General features: G+C 37.2%; 1 protein-coding gene across 2 annotated transcripts in view; it reads right to left on the bottom strand.

Annotated features, from left to right (window-relative positions):
- The window catches only part of LOC139966489 (speckle-type POZ protein-like), a 52,130-nt gene extending 26,833 nt beyond the window's left edge, over positions 1-25,297 (bottom strand). The window contains exons 1-3 of one of the 2 annotated variants that reach the window (XM_071969549.1): positions 24,793-25,297; positions 10,449-10,564; positions 8,656-8,777 (exon numbers count right to left, since the gene is read on the bottom strand). In XM_071969549.1, the coding sequence (XP_071825650.1) occupies positions 8,656-8,777; positions 10,449-10,487 (161 nt within the window). In that variant the 5' untranslated portion in view covers positions 10,488-10,564; positions 24,793-25,297. The remainder of the gene's footprint in view (positions 1-8,655; positions 8,778-10,448; positions 10,565-24,792) is intronic. The other variant, XM_071969550.1, reaches the window with a different exon arrangement.
- Positions 25,298-26,120: the final 823 nt, after the last annotated feature.

Here is a 26,120-nt window from a genome sequence, read left to right as displayed (position 1 = left end):
CTTCAATTTACAAGCCCAAACTACTGGGGGAGGTGAATGATCGCTCAGTTCTTGCAAAACAAATTTATTTGGAAATCCCATCAAAGAATAGAGGCAATAACCAAATCTTTAAGACATTACAGTGATTGATAGCCTACTTTAACTGCTGCATTCATGCATACAGTGCAAGTACCAAGGATATTTTGAGCAGGTTACTTCAGAATTACGCATGGCTCTTGATCTAGCACATTTACAAACTCTCGTGGTTTTTACTGTACTGACCGTCAGGAGTCTTCAAAGCTGTCTTTATCAAGAATAATCTCACTCTATCCTGATTTTATTTGCTAATCGCCAAATATTTGATTTCCAATGATTGTTTTCTTCTTCTTTAGTTGCAATCTCAAATGACCTGCATCTTACCCTGCTTATAATGAATTAATATGGCGAAAATTATTTTTTTTGGGGGGGGGAGGGGATAAGATTGAATAAAGTACAAATTGCTATTTTTATCTGGAGCTCTTATATCAGCACAACCATAACTTTCACATGGTCAACATAATTGTGGAGATATGCCTCAAAAAATGTTGCTAGAAGTTGCTTTTTATCACTTTTTTTTATCTCATTGTTGGATTTGCCGAATTTTTCTTTTTCCATGTTTGCCCTAATCTTCTGACTTTTGGGAGATGGGAAATAGAATATAGGGCTATTTCCCTATTTTTTGTAAAAGCCAGATCAACAGGTCTGTACTAATTTCAATTTTCCCTTCGGTAATTCCCTACTCAGTTACAGTACTTACAGTACTTTATGGCAATAGAATTACACAAGTTCAGCAAATTACAAAAATAAAAATCAAGTGCTTAACTAATCACTGGCTAAAATCGAGTTTCCACTGGCATTTCCATGAATTACAGCACACATACTGTACAGTAGGACTTTGAAAGCAACCTGATAATATTTACTGATAATGACGAGTTTTCAAAGGCTACTTCAGAAATCATGCCAATCTGTTGACTGATGATTTGGAAAGAAGCCAACAGCTTAAGAAATAAATCAAAATAAGGATGGTACTTTCTAACTAGAAGGCCAGTTGGCTCTGTGATACCTTGCCATGCAAAGTTCCAAATAATTATCTGACTAATGTAGAGCAAGTGAGTTCAGATTTGTCCAAGAATTAAGTGTGAACCAGAAAAGATCAGAGATTTTCAGCTCTTTATTTGTAGCACTGCCGTGTGGGCATCAACCATTTAATTCACCAGATTTTACAGTACTTATCAAATTTTTATTCCAAAATGTTTCATTATCTAGAAAGAACAGTCTTCCTATGTGAAATATTGACACGTAGATCTGTAAGAATGAAGGACATTTTCTTTTACCAACTTTGAGCTATCAAATCACCAACCATCCCTTTAATAATTGTTATAAATAAATGAGAGCTCTACAGGACATTTTTTATATACTTTGAAGTATTTTCACAACTTACTGCCAAAGCCAAATTCATCTAGTATAAATCACAGAGAAAATGGCCAATTTGAGATCATTTTAGATAACTTGTTGATACCTTGAGCCAATTTTTGCATAACTTGAGATAACCTGGGCATTGACTCCTTGAAGCTCAGAGGGTGAAAAACTGATAAGGGCCCTCCAGTGTGCTTAAAGCAAGACTATCAACTCTTTGAAGTACAGTATATTTCATTTCCTGGATAACTGTATGTTTGATTGAAGACCTACTGTATAGAGCCCCATCACAAAACTAAACTTCATTGAATTTTACAAAATTATTAATTGCAGCTTTTATTTTGGAGTTATCATTTTTAAAAGGTTTTCAGAATTTGACCTTTTGAACTCTACCAATTTCAATAGTGTTCTTGCACTCACCAACTTGGATCTACATATCATGTATAAAGTTCAACAAAGATGTACAAAGTTTTCAGACTTAGACCTCTGCTGAGCCCAAATGAACATGGAACTTCACGGAACATGATTCAGGTTCTTATACTCAATAAGACGGATCCACATATCAAGTAATGAAATTAATCTACCGTGAACTCTTTGAGTTACAGTGTTTACAAGCAAGTGTTACATACAAACACTCACATGCACACACATCACCATCGCATAGGTTCCTTCTCCCTCGGGCAAGGAATCAAAACCATGTAGAAGCATTTCAATAAGTACAGTGCACCACATGTTTACATAGCAGGCTGCCCATTATCCAGTTGATGTACTGTAGAGTATTCACCAAATCTCACAGAAGTTAGGGACCGTGAAAACTAAAAGCAAGGTTGTACGAAATACCCAACCTGGAGACATCAACACAACAATACAGGAAAAGGTCAAACTGTAAGGATTACTTACTAACTCTTGGAACAGTTTATGCCTTCCTTTAAGGAGATCTATTAAAAGCCAATAACCAACCTAAGTTTAATGCGCCAACCATTATCTCAAAAGGAAAACCATCTGTATTAAGCTGAAATTTATTATAACACCGTAGTGAAGTGACTATATGGTACTACAGTTGGAATGTGTGTTCTCAACTCTCATTACTTTACTATCAACCAATTTAATCAATAAAGTTGTAAACTGTGAGGAAACTTGTAATTTTAAGATTATGGGACATGCATGAACAATGAGTATCCCAATCCTTAACAGAGAGAAAAAGTCATCTGAAATCTATTTCAAATTTTCCTTAGTCATCTAAGTTGAGGAACAAACTAAAACTTTCTGCAAATAACAGTCAGTCATCAACCAAAATAAATGATAATTCTTCTAAAATGTCTATATCCATTGTCTGTATCCTGAGAAGACTCGTCCTAGATCATCCACAGGTTCCCCGGTCATAGTGATTCGCTCCTCCTCTGTGGTCTGGACAGGGGTCCCACTGGACGCCTCTCTCTATCCCATGTGATTTCCGGATCGGGTGAAATTTGGAAACAGGGCCGTGGGCAAATCCAAGGTTAGTGGCTCTGTGGTCTATGATCTGTGATAAGTGACTCTGAGGTCTGTGGAAAGGTCCGTGGATGCATCCGAGAAGCTCCTCCCTCCGGACCAGCTGTCCATTTAAGGCTCGACTGACTTTACAGTTCCTATATTTGACATTTTACTCTTGGCCTTAGGATTGGCGGTCACAGAATTCCCAGTATCCATCCACTGGTAGTACTTCCAGAGCTTTAAGCTACTGGGTCTATGGCAGATCCCTCTGACTCATTCGGAGCACATATTGGTGTAGTAGAGCCAGTCCCGTATGGAGAGCCAAGATTCAATCTCCTGCCAATTCTCCAGTGAGAATATCACACACACTGACAAGGGTCTCCTGCCAATTCTCCAGGGCAAATATCACACACAACGACAAGGGTCTCCTGCCAATTCTCCGGGGCAAATATCACACACACCAACAAGGGTCTCCTGCCAATTCTCCGGGGGGGGGGGGAATATCACACACCGACCAGGGCCTCCTGCCAATTCTCCAGGGCGAATATCACACACACCGACAGGGGACTCCGGCTAATTTTCCGGGGCGAACGAGCAAGTGGCACACGTGAAGGACGTTCTGCCTGCCTTAGATGCCATCTGAAAAGACTGTTAAGGAAAGAAACAACCACTTGTGCTCCCTCCGTGGACAAGCACAAGACGGAGAAAACAATAGACACACAGTCTGTATTTAGCAAGTATCTATTTAATTAATTCATTTATTTGTTTTATCGCCAATTGTGTACAAAGAATTGTGTGCAATAAGAATTTACACAATATGTAAATTGCAAAGGTGTTCACATTTGACACAAATGCGTGGTATATCAGAAAAGCAATCAATACATCCAGCTAAGGGATATACATATATGTTGTTCTCCTGGAATACATAACCCAGGCAAGTAGACTCATCGACGATTATCGTCGGGGATTATAGAGGATTATTGGCGTACCGTCCCTTTGTTGGCATGTGCTCCTTTGTCGGCGTATATATTTATATATATATATTTATATATATATATATATATATATATATATAGATATATATTTTTTACAGACAGTATTCTATTGTACACAACCACTTCATCATCAAAGTATACAGTATCTGTACTGTACTTGAAAATCAGCCTACAAGTTGAAAGAACTTCCAAGCCACAGTGTTGTGAAATGTGATTGCACTTTTAGAGCTGGTATGGAATAAAGCATAGTCGTACTTTGTAGAGTTCTGTATCAACATAAAGGAGAAAAATGAATCTTGTCCAACAGGAGAATCTTGAAATCCTGAGTGTTACTACACATTACAAACATGCATGCTTTTAACCTCCAGTGCAATTAATGCTGTGCACAGGAGAAGCTTAAAATCCTTAGAGTTACTACACTTAAATAGAAACATGTTTTAACCTCCAGTGAAATTACTAAACAGACTGCAGCCTCAATATATACTGAATACTGTAAAAGGATTTTCAACAAACAAGAACTGCAAAATAGCCGACGGCGTTTACCAAGAAATCTACAAAGAGTGCCGAGTAGAAATTATACGTAAGGCTTAGGACTAAATTCAATCTTCTAAACACTATTACTACATCAATGTACTCTTAGGGAGAGAAGTTCAGTCACTTTTCAGTTTATCCTCATAGACCCCAAAAAAAAAAAAATATTTGATTGCATACACATGATCATGACAGATGAACTGAAATTTACAGTAGTTGCTTCGCTTTCATTACGTGCAACTCATTTTGGGTCAAAGAGGAATGGTAAGGTACTGTACACAACAAATTAAATTTAAAAGCTTTTAACATCATTAGGCTATACTGTATATTGTATGATGACCATAGAGAAAACATTCCACACATGTACAGTACAATAATCTATCATTATGTTTCAACACAATTTTCAACTTTTAATTAGAAACAATTAATTAACAAATTAATGGAGGAACCAGACGGCCAACTGGCTTTAATAGTTAATGTTTCCTTTCAAATTTTGTATTGAACAGCAAACAACATGCAAACAAGATTTTGAAATGTTGACCATACAGTAACTCATTTCGAGTGACCCAGAAGGTTCTTGTACTAATTAATATGTATTGTACCTGTACCTGTACATGCAGGAAGTTCACCCAAGCTTTACTTTTGCGGTAATTATCAGGGTTCTCAGAATTAAACCTGTTGACCTCAAATGACCTTTGACTGCCACCAATTTCAACAGGGTTCTTGTACGAACCTGGGTGTTCTACTATTCTATACATATACATATTCTATACATACCAACTAAGTATGAACTTCGACTTACTTGTATCTTGTTTACAAGGTTTTCAAGACTGTGAACTCTATCGACCTGAGATGACTTTTGTCAGCTATTGAAGGTCATACTGTACTTTCTAGCAAAATTTAAATTTAATTCACCGTTGAAAGATGATTTAAAAGATAATGAGATGTGAATTATATTTTAACATTAATTTAGTAATATTGAACAAGACATGACACTATAGTGAAGTGTCTTTATCAACACCCAACCTCTTAACTTTAGAGCATACAGTATACTGTACTGCTACACACTACAGTACTGTAGGTACTACATGTTTACCGATCTCACTTCACTTTTAATATGTTTGCCATTTTTTACATTGCATAATTAGTTGAACTTGCAATGGGAAGTACCTATTAAAGCCTACTTAAATATAGTAAGCATTATCTCTCTCAGAATATTTCAGAAAAAATACTACACTCATTGCACACAAAGCTTTTTGTGGAGTTTGAAACACTGGCAATGTTACTTTTAATATGTACTGTAGTATACAGCACTTACTGTACATAGACTGTTATAACCCTAGCTCATGTTTAAATGCACATGTTGTTACATTAGAATATTTTATCATATTTTCATCGCAAAGTACATAATAAATGATGCTCAATGTATGTACAGCAGTGGCAAAGATGTTTTGCATAAGAAATGTCAGTGAGTTGATGGCTTTCTCGTAAACACTATCAATTTTCTCAGTGCTGTATGACTCTCAATTGTATCAAATCTGGTCTCTTTTTTTTATTATGTAAATATGTCTGTTCCTACTTGCATATAGATCCTTGGCCTTTTTTTTCCCCTGCAAAAATACAGATTACCAAGCTATTTTCGTTAACAACATGCTTCAGACGGGGAGTACCATTCACATTTTTATTGCATGATGAATTTGGAATGAAAATAAACTGTACTGTACACGTCTCATGTAGGAATCACCTGTAACTATGGTAAAGATGGCTGCTTAATTGCTAGAAATGAAGTCCTGTACTTAGTATTAAAATGTAACCTAAAGGACTTTGAGCTGCAATAATGTCTTTGTTGGAAAGATGGATGGCAGGACGTGGTTAAATAAGGGGTTAATCAACGGTCTAGTGTGCGTTACTCACAGGATTAATGCACGATCGGGGGATAATGCAAGCGATGCACGAGGGCGGAGCCCGAGTGCATCCAGCGATAGCATTAACACCCGGAGTGCATTAATCATGTGAGTAACGCACGCTAGACCGTTGATTAACCCCGTTCATTCATACACTACCATTTGTGTGGGGGAAAAATCATAAAACAAAACATTTTTGGTTACATATAACCAAAGATTTATTAAAGTGATGCCCCGTAATTTTACCGTGCGTTACTCACAGGATTAACCACGGTCAGCTGACCTGAATGGACCAATAGGATTTAGGAATCTTTACTAAGTATGAATGAACAAAATCTCAAACCTTGTATGGAGGATACACAGATAACAGACTGATAACCGAGTTATAATACAGTATACAGGGATAGGAAGAAATCTCGCACGATTCACTTTGTTCCCTAATCTTACATCACCAACACATTAATCTCACATTTTGCTCACAATCGCTACAAGGTTTTTGCAACTAGTTAAAAATGTTTTCATGTGATTTCTTCTACCAGTTGCCTGGTTTTCTCATAAATGGCCGTAAATGTTTAAGACAATGTCTGCCCATATGATTTCTAAGGTATTGAACGTTAAAAGCCTTTTACTATTGCAGTGGTACTGTGTGAAAGTGCTTATCAGCATGCTATGCCTTTCTTTAGGTTCTTACTTTTATAATAATATCCTCTATTTGCTGTTGACAACCAAACTTGCCTTATTGCTAATATTACTGTATGGCTGGCTGCATGCATGAATACATTTTGGTCATTACATTTTACCATATATTTACCAGCAGCAGCAGAAAGATCTACTATACATATTAACTTTATCTTCTGGTGACTGGTGTATCAACAGCCGGTCTGCTGTAGGCTATTTCAACAAATTTGTAGTGAAATCAAATGTTTGAATGAATCCTTGGCCTTGTGCATGCACAATACATGTTCATATATTCTAGGGTTCAATATAAGCCAAGGCTCTGGGGGCATTGGCCTTCATAACAATTTATGCTTACTTTGCTCTGAGAACATCCAGAGATTAATGTCTTAGTCGAAATGCTTTATTTAATAACGGATCCGATTACAGCAATATGTACTTATCTGTGTACTTAAATATCAAAATATTGCAACTATTGTACTGCTCTGAGGCTAGAGAGCTTAAATCCGTGCTGCATCATTTTTCAAGAGTTTGTACAGTATCTGACTTTTCAACATGAAAAAAATCTCACACCCTACAGTGAAAGTTCTTGACTATATACAATACTACAGTATATCAATAGCTGTGGAAAAAAAAGATTGGCCTGAGACCATTAAACCATCCCACTTGATCATGTAAAACTGTATTTCATAACTGATTGTAATACTGCCACTAGGTACAACGTTAAACTGCCTCAAACCGTAAACATAAATGTTTAGTCCATTTGCCAAAGTATAAAGGACGGTCGGATTAGAACACCAGTCTTTGGAGAGAAAGGTTAGGGCTACTGAACCTTTCCAACATGTCCGATAAGAATGCCAAGGTTACGATGACAGCTTATCAAGAAAGATTTTGAAAGATAAATCCACGTGTGCTGATGAGAAAGATATTAAATTATTCCGCACATTTAATTCCCACAGTTCGCAGACTAGAAGGACTATAGTTATAATTTCAGAGAATTACCGCAAGCATTTAGAGCCGAGTTCTGATGAATACCGCCTTGAATGATCTACTCGATTGAAAGCTCTTTTAAGTATTTTTTGACCAGCTCTCTGCTGTAGCGGTCAAGTAGACGTGAGAGTACTGAGGATAACTTCATGGATTTTTGATCACTTAATTCCCAGTTGAAAGAGCGCTGGCAATCAATTATGACCACTTAGAGCAGAAGGTTATTTATGATATGACTTTACTTCAGACTCAGAGAGTAGTTATTGAAGATATCTGCAAAATTATTCACACTTGTATCAATTGAAATACTACATCAAAGAAAACATACTGGTCTCACACTTCAGACTGTAAGTTATGACTTTATGCAAAAGTTTGGACTTTATACAGTATATGTCATAGTGCAAGGAAAATTAAAATATTAAGTCTTGTAAAGTTACCTGTTTCCAGTTGCAAAATATTTGCCTTTGAATTAAAGGCTAAATCCATGGAATTCTCCTAAATTGATGATGACGGCACATTATGGGATCCTGTTATCACCTAGTCCTGAAACCTTTTCAAACATGTGTCAATTTTCATCCTACAGTATATAGGTAAGCAAGGACTCAAAGTTATAAATTAATGTGTACTATTGGAGTCATTTCCTCTTAAATACTCACCATTTCAGTTTATCGTTAGCACCTGAAGAAAACGTGGAGCTCTTTAAAACCTCTCCCATCTCTTCCCTGCAGAAACTAAAGTTGTTTATTGTCCACATGTACGAAAACTTAACCACTTTCACCTGTAGGAAAATAAATATATATCATGAAAGTGTGGATTATTATCCGCTCCGTGAGTTCCCTGAACATATTGTGGATGTCTAAATAATGCCAATAATGTTTCACAATTTTCCCTTTCTAAAGATGCTACAAAATACTTGGATCATCAGGAGTGACTACTGTCTGTAACATTTGCATGTGATGTGTCAAATCATCACAATGGGAGATAAATTCATTATGCTTTACAAAGAGAGTTACATTCAGAATCTCCATATATCCTACTTCGGAGACACCGCTTACTCTTTCCTCCATCCAGATCTATCTAAAAAGTACCTTTCAAAAAGTCAACTCTGCGATTTATCTACTGTATGGACTTTTTCAGTTTGCGTAGAAAGGAGATTGCACACAGTACTGTATGTAGGCTAGGACAGAGATGAAGAAAGCTCAATTCACATTTACGCCTTGGTCTATTGTTACAATGTTTTAAGATCCAACATTTAAAGGTATGCTGTATTGGCTCCAAATATGCTACATATTCAAATATGGTCACCTTTGGTCAAAATTCTTAAACTGTTTTTATTACAACCTTGGAGGAAATTTTCCTCACTGGGACATTCAGTCATCTTGTGTGTTCCTTAAAAATGTCTGAGAACAATTTGGAGAGTAAAGACCTCCAGGAAAGTACTTTTTTAAAATTTTTCTAGCAATGATAGCGTGCTATAATTTGGGGCCTATACAATACCAACCTTGCCATTATGAATCATCTCTTCATTTTTCTAAAGAGGCCTGAGTATGCAAATTTGTAGCCACAGTAGATCTATGTTAATTGTCCTAGCTCTGCAAATTACTTGTGGTTTCCATTTAATGAAAGAGGTATTTAAGTAACAGCAACTGTTTCCCCAGGGTCAGTTCAGGCAATTATTAGAGCATCAAGCATTAACTGCTTGCATTAAACATTGAAGAGCTAGAATTTGGCACAGATGTATTAATTTCGGAACCTTTCATTAGTGAACGGGTAAAAGGTATACATGCATAAAAAAATACACTAAGGGACCCTCTGGTTACAATCGCTTCGCAACTATGAATTATCAAGTCGCTCATCATTTTCAAATCTATAATGTACAGGAGGGAGCCAAAATTGTACCACAAAATTAATCTAATCTTACATTTCTTTATTAGACTTTGAAGTTGATGAGTACTTTTTAACATATTGAGAGAAAACTTTGAGAATAAAGAAGCAGATTTTATTTTCAGGTACTGTACCTTCTGTTAATGATGGAGTGTCCATGGTAACAGTAGAATGTGCCAAATTCAATGCAAAATGGTGGAACAGCAGCCTTCTTGTTGGGTGGTATTCAAAATATAAGCTGGTAGTTCTATTTACAGCTAGCTAACAGATTGTAATAATAACTCCAATATTTAGAGAAATTGAAAGCCACACCACCACAATGCCTGTCTAACACTCTCATCCAACGAGGCAAACACACAGGTACAAATTAAAAGTGCAATCCCTGAACCCTCACCTACAGTACACTACTTCTGGGTCACAGACCCACTTGAAAAATTTAGCAACCTACTTTTGATCTGTTATTTTTACCTAATAATGGAATCCTCCATGGAATTTTGTTAACTCCTCTGAAGAAACTAAAGTATGATTATCTACAGGTTGACAGAACTTTGCCTCTAAAACCTACCTGAGTGTAGCACCAGTTCTCCGCTACGGGGCATGACATGTTTTCAGGTGGTGGTGGACTAGGCACTCTTGACGTCGCCAGTTTGGAATCAGCCTCAATTATTCAGAATATGACAGCTGTATAAAAGGACAAAAGGAATATATGAAATAAATACAGAATGTTATTAATGATGATTATAGTTTAGCCATCTGATTTGCAGAATGCTAAAACCTTCATGAATTAATGTCGATTTACAGGGTAACCAAACTTTCGTCTAAATTATGTCTAAAAGCCCAAACCTCCACATTGAACATACTGTTCGTCTAACTTTTTAGCTATCAAAATAAAGGACTCATTAAAAAAACATCATCATTTGCAGTAAAAAAAACCATGCATGAGAGAGAAAAAATTAACCAATTGATGAAAGTAAAACCGAATTATCATTTGAAAAATGCATGCTTCAAAGACCACCACCCCTCAAGGCAGGAAGATGACAAGCACTTCCCAAACCTGTAACACAAGTGAAAGAAGATGAGTAATTGACTGCCTACTGTAATATGCAGTTCTACCAAACCACAAGCACGCTGTACTTTAACAAGTACTACACTGACACGACACTCCACTATGAACTTAAAGGCCTCACTTTCGAAGAGAATATAATTGTGAACTGAAAGACAAAGTTTTCAATTGAAATAACTTTTGAACCCTTGGAAATGGAGCAGTAGAAAATTCTTCTAAATGAAAACATCTTATACCCATGACCTCTCTGGAGGATTTAACATGAGCCACTTTAATATGGTATGTGTACTTTGGCGTTAACTTGTCGAGTATTACATCACAAAATTCTGACTCTGTCGTGGAAAATGATTAACCCCTTTCCCTGTCTGTTATATTCATTCTTGGCTCTGATTGGCTGATATGGCATCATGTGACCATTCCTAAATATATCTGAAAGTATTTCTCTAATGATGGATAGCTGCCTTCATTAGCATGCACAAATCCCAAGAAACATCAGTTTTGGAGGGTAAAGAGAGTGTATAGTCTTTTGTTGCTAGGCAACACGGTGCAGTGACACCTTCAAGGACTCTTACAAAACACATCATACAGTATACTGAAAGTCAATGTACTTTTCCAATGCAAAAGATAATTGACACAGTATACCTTGTGGATATTCCATGCTTTGAACTTTTTCAGTTTTGTGCCAACTTGGATTATTGTTAAGGGAGGAGAATCCCTCTCCAGACTAATGTACCTTTTAGTCTTATAAACAGAATAAATTAATTTTATGTTGGCTGCCTTTTATTTGTGAATCAGTTATATCAAAGATGACCTATTAGACTATGTTTTGCAAGTTCAACATGTTTGTTGATTCCTTCAGCCTAAACAGGCAGAAAACGTGCAGGCCTAGCCTTTAGTCTCTTTGTACATTTTGACTATTGAAACCCAAGCATCTACATAACCTCAGGTATAATGTAGCTCCTATGCCTTAGGCATACCAAACAATGCTGTTTGTAATGTAAACTATGAGCAAAGAATACCTTAAATTTATCATTGTTGTTTGGTAGTAAAGTTCAGCTTTCAGTCACCAATGAAAGGCAATGTGAACAACATACTCTTAACCAAAACAGTCTGAAACTAACTTTAATTACTATTTTTGGAAACATGTTTACACATTTCATGGTAACATTACTAGTACTACCATTATTAGACCAGCACTTGTTGTCTACACACTGAACTTTTAATCTTTGACAGTCACACACTATTGTTTGTGTTTACTGTTTACTGTACATTCATATAACAGGACAAAAAAGTTGCCATTTTTTTGTTCTGTGGGATAAAATACAATCAATTGGGGTGGAGGTCATAAATCCTAGTTTTTAAATTGGTTGCCCAACTGCCTCTTATTTTACTTGCAAATTATCCATGTTTCCACATAAGTTTTGTAAAGTATTGCTTCAAAAAACCCCAATTTTCTCCTCAATTTCTCAACTCTAAATTTTTGAAAATAACATACTGTACGCCACTGCACCAGGTCCATTATTCCAAAATTTTAGAGGCTGAATGGTTTATTCACCACACTTATGACAAGCAGCCTAATGCAATTTATTCCTTTACTGCAATACAATCATTGCAGTGAATGACAAAAAGCTTGATGCAAGATTTAACACAGCTCCAAGAATCACAAGTAAGACCTTAACAATATAACACTAATCAACGCAATCATTGCAGAGCATTTACAAAAAGACAAAGCTCTAGTTTAATGCAGCTAGACTGCAATCATTTAATAGTAGGCCTACAGTAAGATCTTCTGTCAAATATGCCAAGTTTTTAAACAGGGTTGACGTTTGACTCAGCTTCAAGAATCATGAAATATCGCTGAAATCATTGAAATAATGCTAAAATACATTGAAAAATACTAAGAAAGTTCAGTTTGAGACCTAACTGGTATTTTAATATTTGATGGGCTACTTATAAAAAGAAAATCAATCAAAAGAGGGTTTTAATTCAGTATGGTTGAGGAGTTGAGTGTAAAGTTCTAAATAATATATAATCTTGATGGATGCTTGGTTTGCTTCAAGCATCTATCTAGGCAAATGGAGCTGATACTGTACACTAATAAAGTAGCCTACAACGTACTGTTCATCGAATGAATTTATTTGGCTTTATGTCCCCTACAGCTGTAATTGTTATCCTTATTTAAAATGTGTCAACTTAATATAGTTTGAACTATTGGTAGGCATTATCCATTTCTGGGTGAACTAGCTGCTTTATAAACAAACTTCATAAACTTCCCTATTGACAGTGTGAGAAATCTTTACAGAGCAGCCTGTATGAGCTTTTCATAAACTAAGTACACTGTAAAATTCCCACTCATGGCTAATTACAGTAGATCAGAATTGTAGAACGTTTATTCCACATACAATAGCTATCTACTGTATGAGAAATTGGTGACATACAGTAAAGTTTTCATATTTGTGTTGGACGGAGAGTTATGCCAAATGTTCTGAAAGAATAGAATATATGAACATTCTCCTAGCAAGAACATTATTTTACTTTCTGAAACTGGGATATACTGTCAAAAACTGTTCTGGTCTTCATTAAGCAAACATTTTTTTTTTATGACCAGTGGTTAACAAGCATGAAACCTGATGGGTTAGATGTACTCCTATATATACAGTATATATGTTCCCTCTCCCTCTTTTTGCAAAAAATTAAGTGTAGAGCACAAAGAATCCAGTTAAGATAATTATAGAAAAGTACAGTACAGTTTGTTTAAGACACTTACAATATGTTTCTTTCCTAAGCTTCAACTTTAGCAATATGTTTAGCCTCACAATTCCCTCTTTGGATAACCCATTATTTGAAACCTCAGGATCTGGCAAGGCTTGGGGCTCCAACAAAGAGTAATGCATTTAGAGAAAGCTGACACCCAAAACTTACTCCTTTACAAGTAGATTCACAATAAGAATCACATTGTTTATTTCAGTACTGTACTGTACTGTACCTGTCTCCTGTACATGCAGTATGCACTCTTTTCCACCTAGCTTACCACAAGTGGTAACATATTTGCAGAGCCTCACAACAACCCTTCCCCCCCCTCCCCGTCCTGCCCCACTTGACCTCTTCAGGTCATTGCCCTCTTCCTTCCAAATCTACCACTCAATAGTTTCCATCAAGATTCTAGTGATATTTTGCTATCAGCTTGAATATCTCTGACTGTGACAGCAATTTCATAGAATGTCTCTTAAGTATATAGGCCATATTATACAGTACAGTATATACAGTACGGTTTGTTATACCTTTGAGATCAATGATGGCAAGCATTGATTAAGGCATGACTACATCACCACTGCATATTTGGCAATAAATTATTAAGCTTCTTATCGCATTTTCATTATCATGTTTTCCAATGCCACTTAGAGGTGATTTCTTCATTTGGGATATTCTCTAGTTTACCATGTCCTATTCATATATTGATGAAGTACTAACTCTGACCTTTCACTATATACTGTATATAGGATGACACCTCCAGACCTATGAGAGATGGAGGAAAGAGTGGGGTAGAGGGAAGGGTGGGGTAGAGGAAAGAGTGGGGTAGAGGGAAGGGTGGGGTAGAGGAAAGGGTGGGGTAGAGGGAGGGTGGGGTAGAGGGAGGGTGGGGTAGAGGGAAGGGTGGGGTAGAGGGAAGGGTGGGGTAGAGGGAAGGGTGGGGTAGAGGAAAGGGTGGGGTAGAGGGAAGGGTGGGGTAGAGGGAAGGGTGGGGTAGAGGGAAGGGTGGGGTGGAGGAAAGGGTGGGGTAGAGGAAAGGGTGGGGTAGAGGGAAGGGTGGGGTAGAAGGGAGGGAGATGTATCAGGGTGGAAAAAAAAATAGTGTAGTTGTATAAATGTTTAAAAATAATTTGATGGTAATTATTGATATGAAATGCAATTAGTTGCTCTTAGAAGTTAGCTCTGATTAGCTTTTCATTCATTCCATTCCTCACTCCACAATCACACTTGTAAGTTACTTCCAGAACATTGCTGCAGGTCTGATACAGTAGAAAGGGAAATATTGATATAAAATGCAACCAGTAGCTAACAAGTACTGTAGCTGGTTATCTTACTGTACATAACCATATTGTACATCCAACTCACTACAATGAGCCTTGTAAGTTTCTTGGGAAAGGTTTTTTTTGACACATGAAGCCTATGAAGACTTTCATTTAATGTTCAATAAAATATGATTTGTTGGTTGTTAGACCTGGGAACAGTTGACGACAATGAAAACTCTTGCTCTGATATCCCAAAACTTACTGGTGTTACCTGTCTCCCCACAACCTTAGCACTCTCATTCTACCGTGCCTAGAATGAACTGGTAACCTTTTAACACTGTGCCACAATAATAGGCCCTTCCGGTCAATGCCCTCCCTTCTCATTCAAATACTCTTGCTCTGATTCTTGAATGCAAAGAAGGCCAGGATAAGTAGTGTAGCTTGAACATTTCTTTGATTGAAATGCTCCAGACAGCAATGAAGATTGTACCTTGATGTTTGTCTGTTATTTACTGTACCATTTTTACAACAATCAAACATGCTAGACTTTGCTAGTTAACTTTCTGTTATTAAGGCCAATATGATAGCCTCCTCGAGACCTGATAATTCTATAGATGGTTTACAGTGACAGTGTTGGAATTGGGTAGTGTTAGGGAATATTAATCACCACCCCTTCCAACGACTCCCCCTCCCATACTTTTGTTGACAAGGAGGAGAAACATACCAAAGAAATGTTGTATGGGTAAATCAAATTTCAAACATGTAATTTGATGCTTGCACACATCACTACTATATGAAAGACAGATAAATATCTCAAAATACTGCAACTTTTGTGACCTTTATCCAGGGCTCTTCCCCATAGTATCGCCCTGTACCCCCACCCAATAAGAGTGTAGAACCACTCCCTGCTCCTCCCACTCCTCATAAATACACTATCCAATTTGTTTCTACAATTTATACAGTTTTTTTTATATAAATTTTAGAAGATCACAAAAACTACTTCAATCAAACTGAACTCCAGAATGAAGTCACACTACAGTATATTAATACTGGAAGATGTGATGCAATTCAACTACATGTAATCACAACACAATCAATGAACTGCTTACATAATTACTATTCAGTAAGGAAGCAATACCAACAACTATTATGGAAATGACTTTAAAAGAGGAGCACGGTAAAGCATCATAAGAGACAAAAAAACTTGTCGCCTCTTTCACAGTCTTAATCTCATGGATTATAACTGGAACAACTAACTCCCACAGCACCAGTTATAAATGGCTTCATTTGCAATCAAGTGTAGTAATGTGTCCCTAGCAGGCATGCATACATAATTCTCCAATAGGCAGTGCACTATGTCATTATGTTCCCACATTATGAGACATCAATGGCCTTTGATGGACTTAATATTCCTCTGTGAGACAGAGAGTTCAATGAACATTCACAAAAGCGAATGCACCGTAGCGTGATTAACTGTGACTTCGGTTCCACCTAGCCTGTCTGATCGCATTCGAATATATTAAAGGAACATGATGAAAATCAGCAAGATGAAAATTACTGTAACAAAACAAAAGAGTACTACAGTGGGATGATTTTGACCACATTTTGCTCATTTTTTGATAATATTCACAATATTTCTTTCATGTCCATGATAATGGGTTATTCAAAACAATTCAATTGATGCTTTGTAAATAAGGAGGCATTGTGACTGTATTGTCTGTTTTGACATCATCAAAAGTTCTGTAAGAAAATATTGTAGGACACAGACATCATGGCCTCACTATATATATATCCTACCCTACTGTAGGTAACATTGTTATGATTTCAAATCTAAATAATACGCAAAACTGAAACATTAACTTGGAAAAGGATATATATGTGTATATATTGAAATCGTAGTGAGTTGAAAAAATCCAGTGAAAAAACTTCCAGCCTCTACCGGGATTCGAACCCGGGCCTCCCGCTTCATATGCTGACACCCTAACCACTAGGCTATGGACGTTGATTGTATGTCCAGAGGTTCGAAACCGGTAAGGAAGGTCGTAATTCCACTGTAGGCATTTGTCACCTGTACATATCGAACAATACTAGTTCTGTTTTGGTGACATATTTGCCTTACTCTAGAGATCAAACATGATGCTAACCAATTCATATACATATTGTAGTCTATACAATGTCTATACAATGTCTGAACCACCTTACAGCTCTAGTGTTAAAGTAAGGAAATTTGAAATGTTGCTTGATACTTGCCAAAATCCACACACTGTAAAGTGGCAATATTGTACTTGGGACTTGAAAGGCTACGTGTTATTAAAGTAAATTAAAGAAAAACAAAGTTTGTTTTTCTTAATATGGATCACTAACATATACACCTGCTTGCCTCAAGTTGCCTTTTCGGTACAAAATGTGACAATCTGAGCCAATTTTGTCAGATTCTGAACTGTTGTCTTAAGCAACTTTATTTCACGCCCTGATGCAGCTTGTACGGAAGGCTGGATAATAAATGAAACAGGTGTTTGTTGACATAGAGAATTCAAACTTTGTGCTTTTGGTAGAAAGTGTTGGCTTTGGAGCTTGGAAGCTGCCAAACATGTGACTATACTGTACAGGTAGTTTTCCAATCGCCCATTGAGTTCTCAATACCGTACGTTGTAATTCATAAATACATTCCTGCTGGTACTTATGTTTGGTTAAATTACAACTTGAATATCAAAACCTTTTCACTATTTCTCCACTGATACTATTACCTCAGGCTCACACCCCTCAAATATTCTTCCCCCCCCCCCCCGCCCCAAATAAATTTAATGAGTGAAGCAATTTCAGTACTTAATGATTCCAATCTGTTAATTTTGTTGCCTGAAAATTGTTTCAACATCACTAACTATACATGTATGTATTAATCTCATTAAAAGAGCACACTGGAAATTGAAACTTTTTCAAACTTTACTTTAAATTGTCTCAATTGATACTTGATGAGTCAAGCTAATTGGATAAATTTCTACATAAAATAGCATCGACAAAAAGCTGCCTTTACAAATTGGCTGACAGTTTTTTGGAGATTTTTCCAAACCTTCTCAATAATTAACAGGGTTCCAGACAAATTATTTATTTATTTATGCAGTACTACTCAAAATGAAATTTCCAATCAATCAAAGAAATCGTTGCAGAATTTCCGTCATTAAAACGAATGTTAATTAGCCTAATAATTGATTACTCTACTCCATTTTAAAAATTTAGATGCCCAGACATGTTTCCATACTAATAAATAAAAATTAAAAAGTGTAAGAGAGGAGCGAAGGTTAGAGTGGAGCAAAGTAAATGCAGAAAAAAATAACAACAACTAAATGGCTGAATAATCCATACATAAGTTGAAAGTTGCATTATGGGTGGTTTGATGTCCACAGTGAATAAGCTGAATTAACTTTGTGCACTAGAGACATTGCACAATCCATTGAGAAGTGAGTATCCACAGTAACTTTTTACCACATACGTACAATTTGCACACCTGCATTGAAACTTTTATATAAATTGCAAAATATTCTCAGTAGGTTTTCTCAACAATTTGAAATAAAATTTTCAGTCAATTCCAACTCGTCCTGGCAAGCAAAACTTGTTCAAATGTTGTTTCTTCACACGTACATATGAAAACAAGACGCGATGTTCCGTAGATACTGTAGGTGTTATTAAAATGTTAACGACTTACCAGAGGCAAAAGATGATCTGGGACAGCCTGCTTGTAAATTCTTGTCAAACCCTACACCTCTTTCTCTTATAAGGCAAAAACTGTACTGTAATGCAGGTACAACATACTGTACACTGTCTGTACTTTTGCAACAGATACTGTACTTGATATAAATGCACGCAGATGCAATGCTATGTAAAGTGACTTTAAACTTTCGAAATTGCAAAGCTGTTCTTCTCAAAAGTATGTATCAAATAGCAGAAACTTAATCAAGAAGACTTTAACCGGGAGGGTCACCAGAAGAGATATTGCCTAAATTTCTCCCCGAAGAGTACGAAAAAAAAAGAAACAAAGAAGGAACATATTAAACCATGGCTGACGGTTACAAACAAACACACTGTACTGTACAGTACATATTGCCTAACTCTGAATGTGACGGTGTAAATTTTTATGTCCCAGTTGATTATTAAACACCAATGCGCGCTGCTGTTACAGCCGAGTCAATGAACCTTCTGTACTATTCTCTACACAAATAAAAGTTCCACCAACTCTTAATAGATGCTGGTGTTATCTGCCAGCAGCGAGATGAATAACACACTGTACTTTCACAGCATCCAATGGCCTTTGTACTTGCCCTATTTATTTAATTCAGCTACAGTACAGTACAGTAGAATCATGTAAATGCTTCTATGAGTTCAATGTACTGCCGCAAACAAATTCCCGGAGAAACGTAACACAATGATAAACTGATGAGGTTTCTCTTCTTTAGAACTCTTTCCTGTTTTCCTTTTTCTCTTTAAAAGCTCAGCATTTATAGAGGACTGGCAGAGAATTCTATGTTTATTTAAAAAAAATTGGCAGCCTGGGCAAAAATAAAGGTCCTTTTTATCTTAAACCCGACCACTGATACTTGACACTATTACAGCAATCTGATCTGAGTGTAACTGATAGCAGGGACAGCATATATATGTTAAAAATATTTGTATTAAATATAATCGATAGTTAGATAACTAGTTTGTTTTTTACAAACCTGTCAAGATTACCACCACTGGGGTGTTAACAGATTGCATGGTACGAATGCGGTGTCAAAACTATATAGTATTGCGCCTTCAGACAATATAAAAATAATCCAAAACCTTAAACGTACTTTTTAACCTTTCACAGTACAAGTTTCTAACTTGTACACACAAAAACTTCATGCTCTCCATAGCTAATGTACATATATCAGTGCATACTTGTACAGCTACTGTGTAGTCTGTGTACATGGCATACTTAACCTGAACATTTAGGTTTACCAACCCCTTTCTAACACCAAAACAGCTTTATTCATGGCAGACAAAATGCAAATTATCTGTGGGATGACAGGAATGTGGCAAACTAAATTCTGAAATTTTCAACACCTCTCAGGTGATACCTGTGGCTTCCAAAGAGCTTTGTGATATTTACAACATTAAATGCTCTGCACCACAGGATACAATGTTGTCTGCGACCTCCACCCATCATCACACATTCCCCTCACCCTCCTCCTGCCCTCTCTCGAAAAAAGGTTTAGTAACAGTCTTGTTCAAGGCCAATGCCATCTTACATACATGCATGTCTTTGATGAACATTTTCAAGAATCTTGCAGATAATGGTACAGTGATGTACATACAGTCGAGTACAAACTTGGGTTTAAGCCAATCTTAGTGTCAAATTGTATGTACAAACACAGGGAGACAGTTTTGTACAGTAAAATTATCTTTTAAAATCCACATTCCACATGCAATACTACTGTATAGCAAATATTAAAATCACTATTGACTTAATCAGTTTTCTCCTCCTCTTCCTTTGTTCCTGGATAGATGTATTTCTGAGGAGAAATTTGACTCCTGAAATGATCACATCTGTCAGTGTAGTTCACCAGTGACAAGTAGACCTTGATAAAGTTGAGATGACTGTCAAGGTAACTGAAAATGCCAAACTTACAGGAGCTGACATTTAAAAGTGTATGTACATATACAGGAGGTCCTAACCTCCAATATCATGTTCAGATACTGTACCCACACCCCCCCCCCACCACCCCCAAAATTTTTTTGTTGTTGTTAAATGTACAATAAATTATTAAAGAAAACCTTTCCAAGGGTGAATATACTGACAGCATGTCTCAACAATTACTTTAAAAAGTACTAGTTTAAAAGTATCTATCGCTTAAATACAAATTACACTCACCAATAGATCGCTACTGTACATTTAAGTCTCCATACTTGTAGTATAGTACAAAAGTATAAAACTACAACATCAATACTTTCTATAAACTAAGGTTAGGCAGATACATGGCGCTACGTAACGCACATTGGAAAATTATATTTCTGTGCAGTATGAAATTTCAAACTTTTCCACCAAAATAATGTGATGACCACATCATGACCAACATAAAAACATGGCGCAGAATCATGCAGCTATGTCTTTTTTGTCTCAAACCATTCCAAAGAACATCGGCAAAAATTCCTACAGGGGCAGCTTGGCTTTTATAACATTAGGGTTCCTTTAGCAATAGGCATACTGTATACTAGCTAGGTGTACGCGAGTTCGCCTATACAGTACATAGATATTAAATGACATTTTCGCTGTATGTTTATTAATGGAGGGAATGCTCTGTGAAGTTTGTGAACAACCTCCGCGCATGAAAAATTCCTCTATGTAATACATGTGTGCACAGATAGTGAACCCTTTTAACAGAGTTATTTCCAATTGAGATTAGTCATTGACAAAAATCAGTTTACAACTTACACTTGCTTCAAGTTTGCCAAGTTACTGCTTCTCTCATACTGTGATATGTTTGCAACGATATTCTTGCTAAACTTGGGGTTGGACTAGCCCACCAGTCACTCGCCAAGATATTGAGCAAAGTGCATTTACTGTCCGCCAAAGCAAACATTCTACTCGCCAACAACGGCAAGTTTGGTGAGCGTATTTGTCGAGGCCTGACTGACAGTATATTTTAAATGTTTGACCTCAGCACCACACAGTGGTAGACAAGGTAACATTGCTCTCCATTATATGCTTAAATTGGTAACAGTAACTACAGTACTGTATATTTGTCAACAACCACTTGAAAACAACGCAAGTAAAGAAAGACATGAAAGACACACAGCAGTGTACAATACTGGCCACATGGTATTATCCATACAGTATATTCCAATTAAATGTCCCAATTGTTTTCCCCATGTAGTAAACATCGTTTCTTGAACACACCAGGCACGACTCTCCACATATATGTACTGTACTGTACACAGTGTGTACTAGTGATGGGAACGGGTACCAGGGGGACCGACCGATAAATTACAACCCGGTCCAAGCCGTCTCCACCCGGTCCGGAAATTCATATAAATCATTAACAACGTTCTCATTTTCAGTTACAGTTTTATTTCAAATTAACAAAAGGGAGGGAACGATTCATAAGCAACGTTCCTTAAATTTCATGATTTGGTGATATTCCCTTCTATTTTGATGTGGTTTGTTACTATTCCCGCCCGGGAAAGTCTTGGTTGACTGAGTTACATGTGCATGTACTGTAATGTATAGCATAGGCAATCCCTTCGTACATGCGCAGTATCAATGCAACAAAACTTGACCCAAGTTGTGCTCTCAGGCAGCTCATAAGTCGACCAACCCCCATATCGAATTTAGTTTAACGGTCCCACAAACGATGAACAGGACATTTCCATACTAGAAAGAATCAAGCTACACCTGATTGTCCGTGATGATACACTGGACATCACCATTTAACAATATGGTTAATTGATGTTGCCGTTTATACAGACTTTCCAACTAATCTAAAAATAGCTGGGACCTCCTTGAGCGCTAGCCTTTCTCCAGAGCAATGGAAGAACAGGTTGGATAGGCCTACAGTAGCGCAAGTATGATATCGAGGTGACGTAACTTTCTTGTAAGAAAGTTTTGGTTGCAAACTATACTGTTAACTATCTCCCATTGATTAATTGTAGCAATGTTATGCAAATATACCCAACAAATGCTTTAAGGAATTTTTCAATCACTCAAACCACATTTTCACGAGTGATTGGTTCAATGGGACATTGCACTGTTTGGCTTGAAAGGCGTAGCTTTGCACACAGTTCAAAAGTTATGAAACTTTTTCATAGATCACAAATAAACATGACTGGAGGAAAAAAAATCACATGTGTTGATTTTTAAAGGTAAGTTTAGTATATAAACTTGCAGCCTTGCCATATAAACCAGTTCACATACTGTATTTATTCACTTAAAAACGAACAGTTGTTTACAGTCTTACCATAACGTGAGGGAAGGTCTGCATAGCCTATATACAGTACGTAGAAACAGTAGGCTTATGTATGACCCTATGCGATAATGTAGGCCGAGTTGGTATTTAGATTGAATGCATCATGAAAGGGTACCTGGGCGACCGACCAAACCGCAATAGAGAGGAACCCGGTTCAGATTTTCAAGACAGTTCCCATCACCGGTGCATACAGTATAAAGTTATAAACCAAGATGTACATCTGTCCATAGGTAACTACTTAGTGCATATTCTCTAACTTTAAGTATGAAAAGTTTACCTTTTTCCAAAAGGCATTTTGCCTAGATTTCAATTGATGACAATAAACAGCTCTGCAAGCCAGAATTTAAAGCTAGAATATCTTTTCTGAAGATACACAGTCTTCTGTTTAATGGACATGTACAGAATTGTAATGTCTACTTTCCACAAGTGATTAAGTGCATCTACACTGTTTCAATCAAGCTCGGACTGAACTACAGTATGAAAAGTTCTCCTACAGTACCTTAAAACTGATGCATTCCATTAAAATTAATGACTATAAAACTTGAAGCCAGCTGGATGGTGTAACAATCACAAAATTGCAAACTGAGAGAGGAGGCTGCCAACTGGGTGAGGTACAGCAGATGTACAGATAATGCATGTGCAGATAGCGAACCATTTTACACAGTTAATTTCCCTTGCGATTGGTCATTGACTTAAACTTGCTTCAAGTTCACCAAGGTACTGCTTTTATCACAATCATACAGTGAAATGTTTGCAACGATAGTGTGGCTTTCATTGGGGTTGAAAATCCCACAGGTCACTCCTCAAAATGTCGAGCGTAGTACATTTTCTAAAATTCTACTTGCCAAAGGCATGTGGCGAGCATACTTTTCAAGGCCTGCGAGTGGTACAGTAGCTCTAACTTAAAGGTCTCCTGAATAGACCCCAACAATGGCACGCTATCATGGAAAAGTTTCCTTGAGATTATGAAATCGCCCTGCCTTGGTCATAAAATGACCTCTTTTTGACCACTTAGTCTGCAACGCCTGCCACACTCTTTTTTTCTTGTATGAGGGTCTTTGTGTGAACGCTGTATGATTAACTACACTGTAGACATGAACATATTCCACACAGTGTTTACACAAAGAGCCTAGTAATGGTGTTAATAAGCTATGCAGGCTAATTGTACAGCCTGAAGTCTATTTACAGTACGACCGTGACAGATCGATTATGCTGTCACAATACTTTCCTAGCTATAGCAAGGTATACATGTAGCCACTAAAGCAGATCTTAAACTTTAAGTAGGCCTAGGCCTAAGTATTTTTCTCAGTTAGTAGCCATGTCACATTGTCAGTCCAACCGTAACTTATTTGTTAGAAAAGTACTAAAGTAAGATCAAGCAGCAGCCCAGAAATATTACTTGTTTAGTTAGGCTAACTTTAGCTCTAAGTTAGGCCTTAAATTATTATAGGCTATGCTTTCTTCATTAGACTAGTCTTGTCTGTATGATGAAGGTCTAAACAATAAAGGTACTGAGGGAATAACACTATACTATACTAACTTAGTACAGTGTTAAGATGAGTTCGTTCAAACTATGTAGCCTATGATGTTTTTCTTGGCCTAGCGGACCAAAAAGCAGGACCTCACCTTGGTAGTCTACTACTAGTTCTACTAATAGTATGAGTGTTCAGTACAATATTGTGGGTACACAAGCTTCACTAGTGTAGTCTACGTCTACTTACTGTATGCTACTGTTACTAAGTGCCATTATGGGCCTAGCCTAATACTGAAGGCCATTGCCTAAGTTAGTACTACTATCACTACTACTACTCAGTACTACTACGTAGTAGTAACATACATTCATGGACATACCAAAATATAGACACTTCTTCGGGAATAATTTGTGTTTCATGTACCGTTAGGAATTCCGACGAGCCTTACTAGTTCACTGCATTATGACATATATTCCGGACATTCCTAAGTCGTGGCATTCGTCGGATCAGTTGTCAAGTTTCTAATACACAACCAATTTGCACTCCAGCAAACGACTGACTTGTATTGATGGCGCGATGTTGTTAATTGAGTCTTGGTCAAAGTCTACTCTTTGTACACGGCATCCGGGAAATCGCTAGGTTACCAACATACAGTGTAGACTCAGTTGTGTACAGATGTGAACTAATTTTAGCGTATGTTGGATCTAACCAGCGTTATTTGGACTCTCCTTGTCTTGTAGTAATTTCCAGGTAGAAGAATCTTTAACAGAGAAAACAACAAGAGGATAGATTAATGATAAAGCTCGAAAATAGTGAATTTACTTTGATGATATTGTTCTACGTTTTCCTGCCATTTCGAACTACTCGCGAGAATATCTTTTAAGTACTTAATTCGGTCGTACGCCATCTATAGTGTCGGCAGAGCTATATCGCTCTGCGTTTCGGCTCTGGTGTCACGGAAGTCGGAACGACAATGGTTGGCGAGTTCCTGGACTGACAGGCTAAGAGTGAAGCTATTAAATATGCCAGGGATGGGCACGAAACTATTCGGACGGGCCACAGTGTAATTTTTTACCCATTCATTCTGCGTGCCTACTCTCATGAAATCAATACAACGTTACTGTCAAATGAAAGGTCGAAACGTTCTAAAATTAAATGCATCATTCTTCAGCCGGTAAAGGTTGATATATCCAAAGTAGACTCCAAGCCTTCCTTACAAAATCAATTCCCAAAGCTATGTTTTTGCCTTGTGATAAGATTCTGTTGGACGAACAAGGTCGCCAGCTGTCGGATACTGAGAGTATATTTATCGAAGACATTGCAAGTGCATCAAACCATTAACTAAAATGAAGATGCGTCGTAAAAATCGGAAGGGTGCCGAGTGGAACTATATGCAGTGGCGTAGCTACGCACGTGGGGGGGGGGGGTGTAGCTGAAAGAATAAATTCGTTATTGGCACACAGAGGCAACTCCGTGTCGGCATACCGTTGGGTTAATATGCAGCCGTCAATCATGTTCAGGCTCGTAACCAGCCTCCGTGATGTGAGGGGGGGGGTGGCAATAGCTAACGCTTTGTCCCCCATTTGAAGTCAGCTAATTTAAGTTTAATTAACGCATGTATTAATACATGCCTTTTCATGACACCATATAGGTTCTGCAAATTTAAAGGGGGGGGGGGGGTAGGTATGCGCATTATCTCAGATTCCA

Source organism: Apostichopus japonicus, chromosome 4 (assembly GCF_037975245.1).
Source record: "Apostichopus japonicus isolate 1M-3 chromosome 4, ASM3797524v1, whole genome shotgun sequence".
NCBI lineage: Eukaryota > Metazoa > Echinodermata > Holothuroidea > Aspidochirotida > Stichopodidae > Apostichopus > Apostichopus japonicus.
This window is presented reverse-complemented; position numbering and strand designations above follow the sequence as displayed.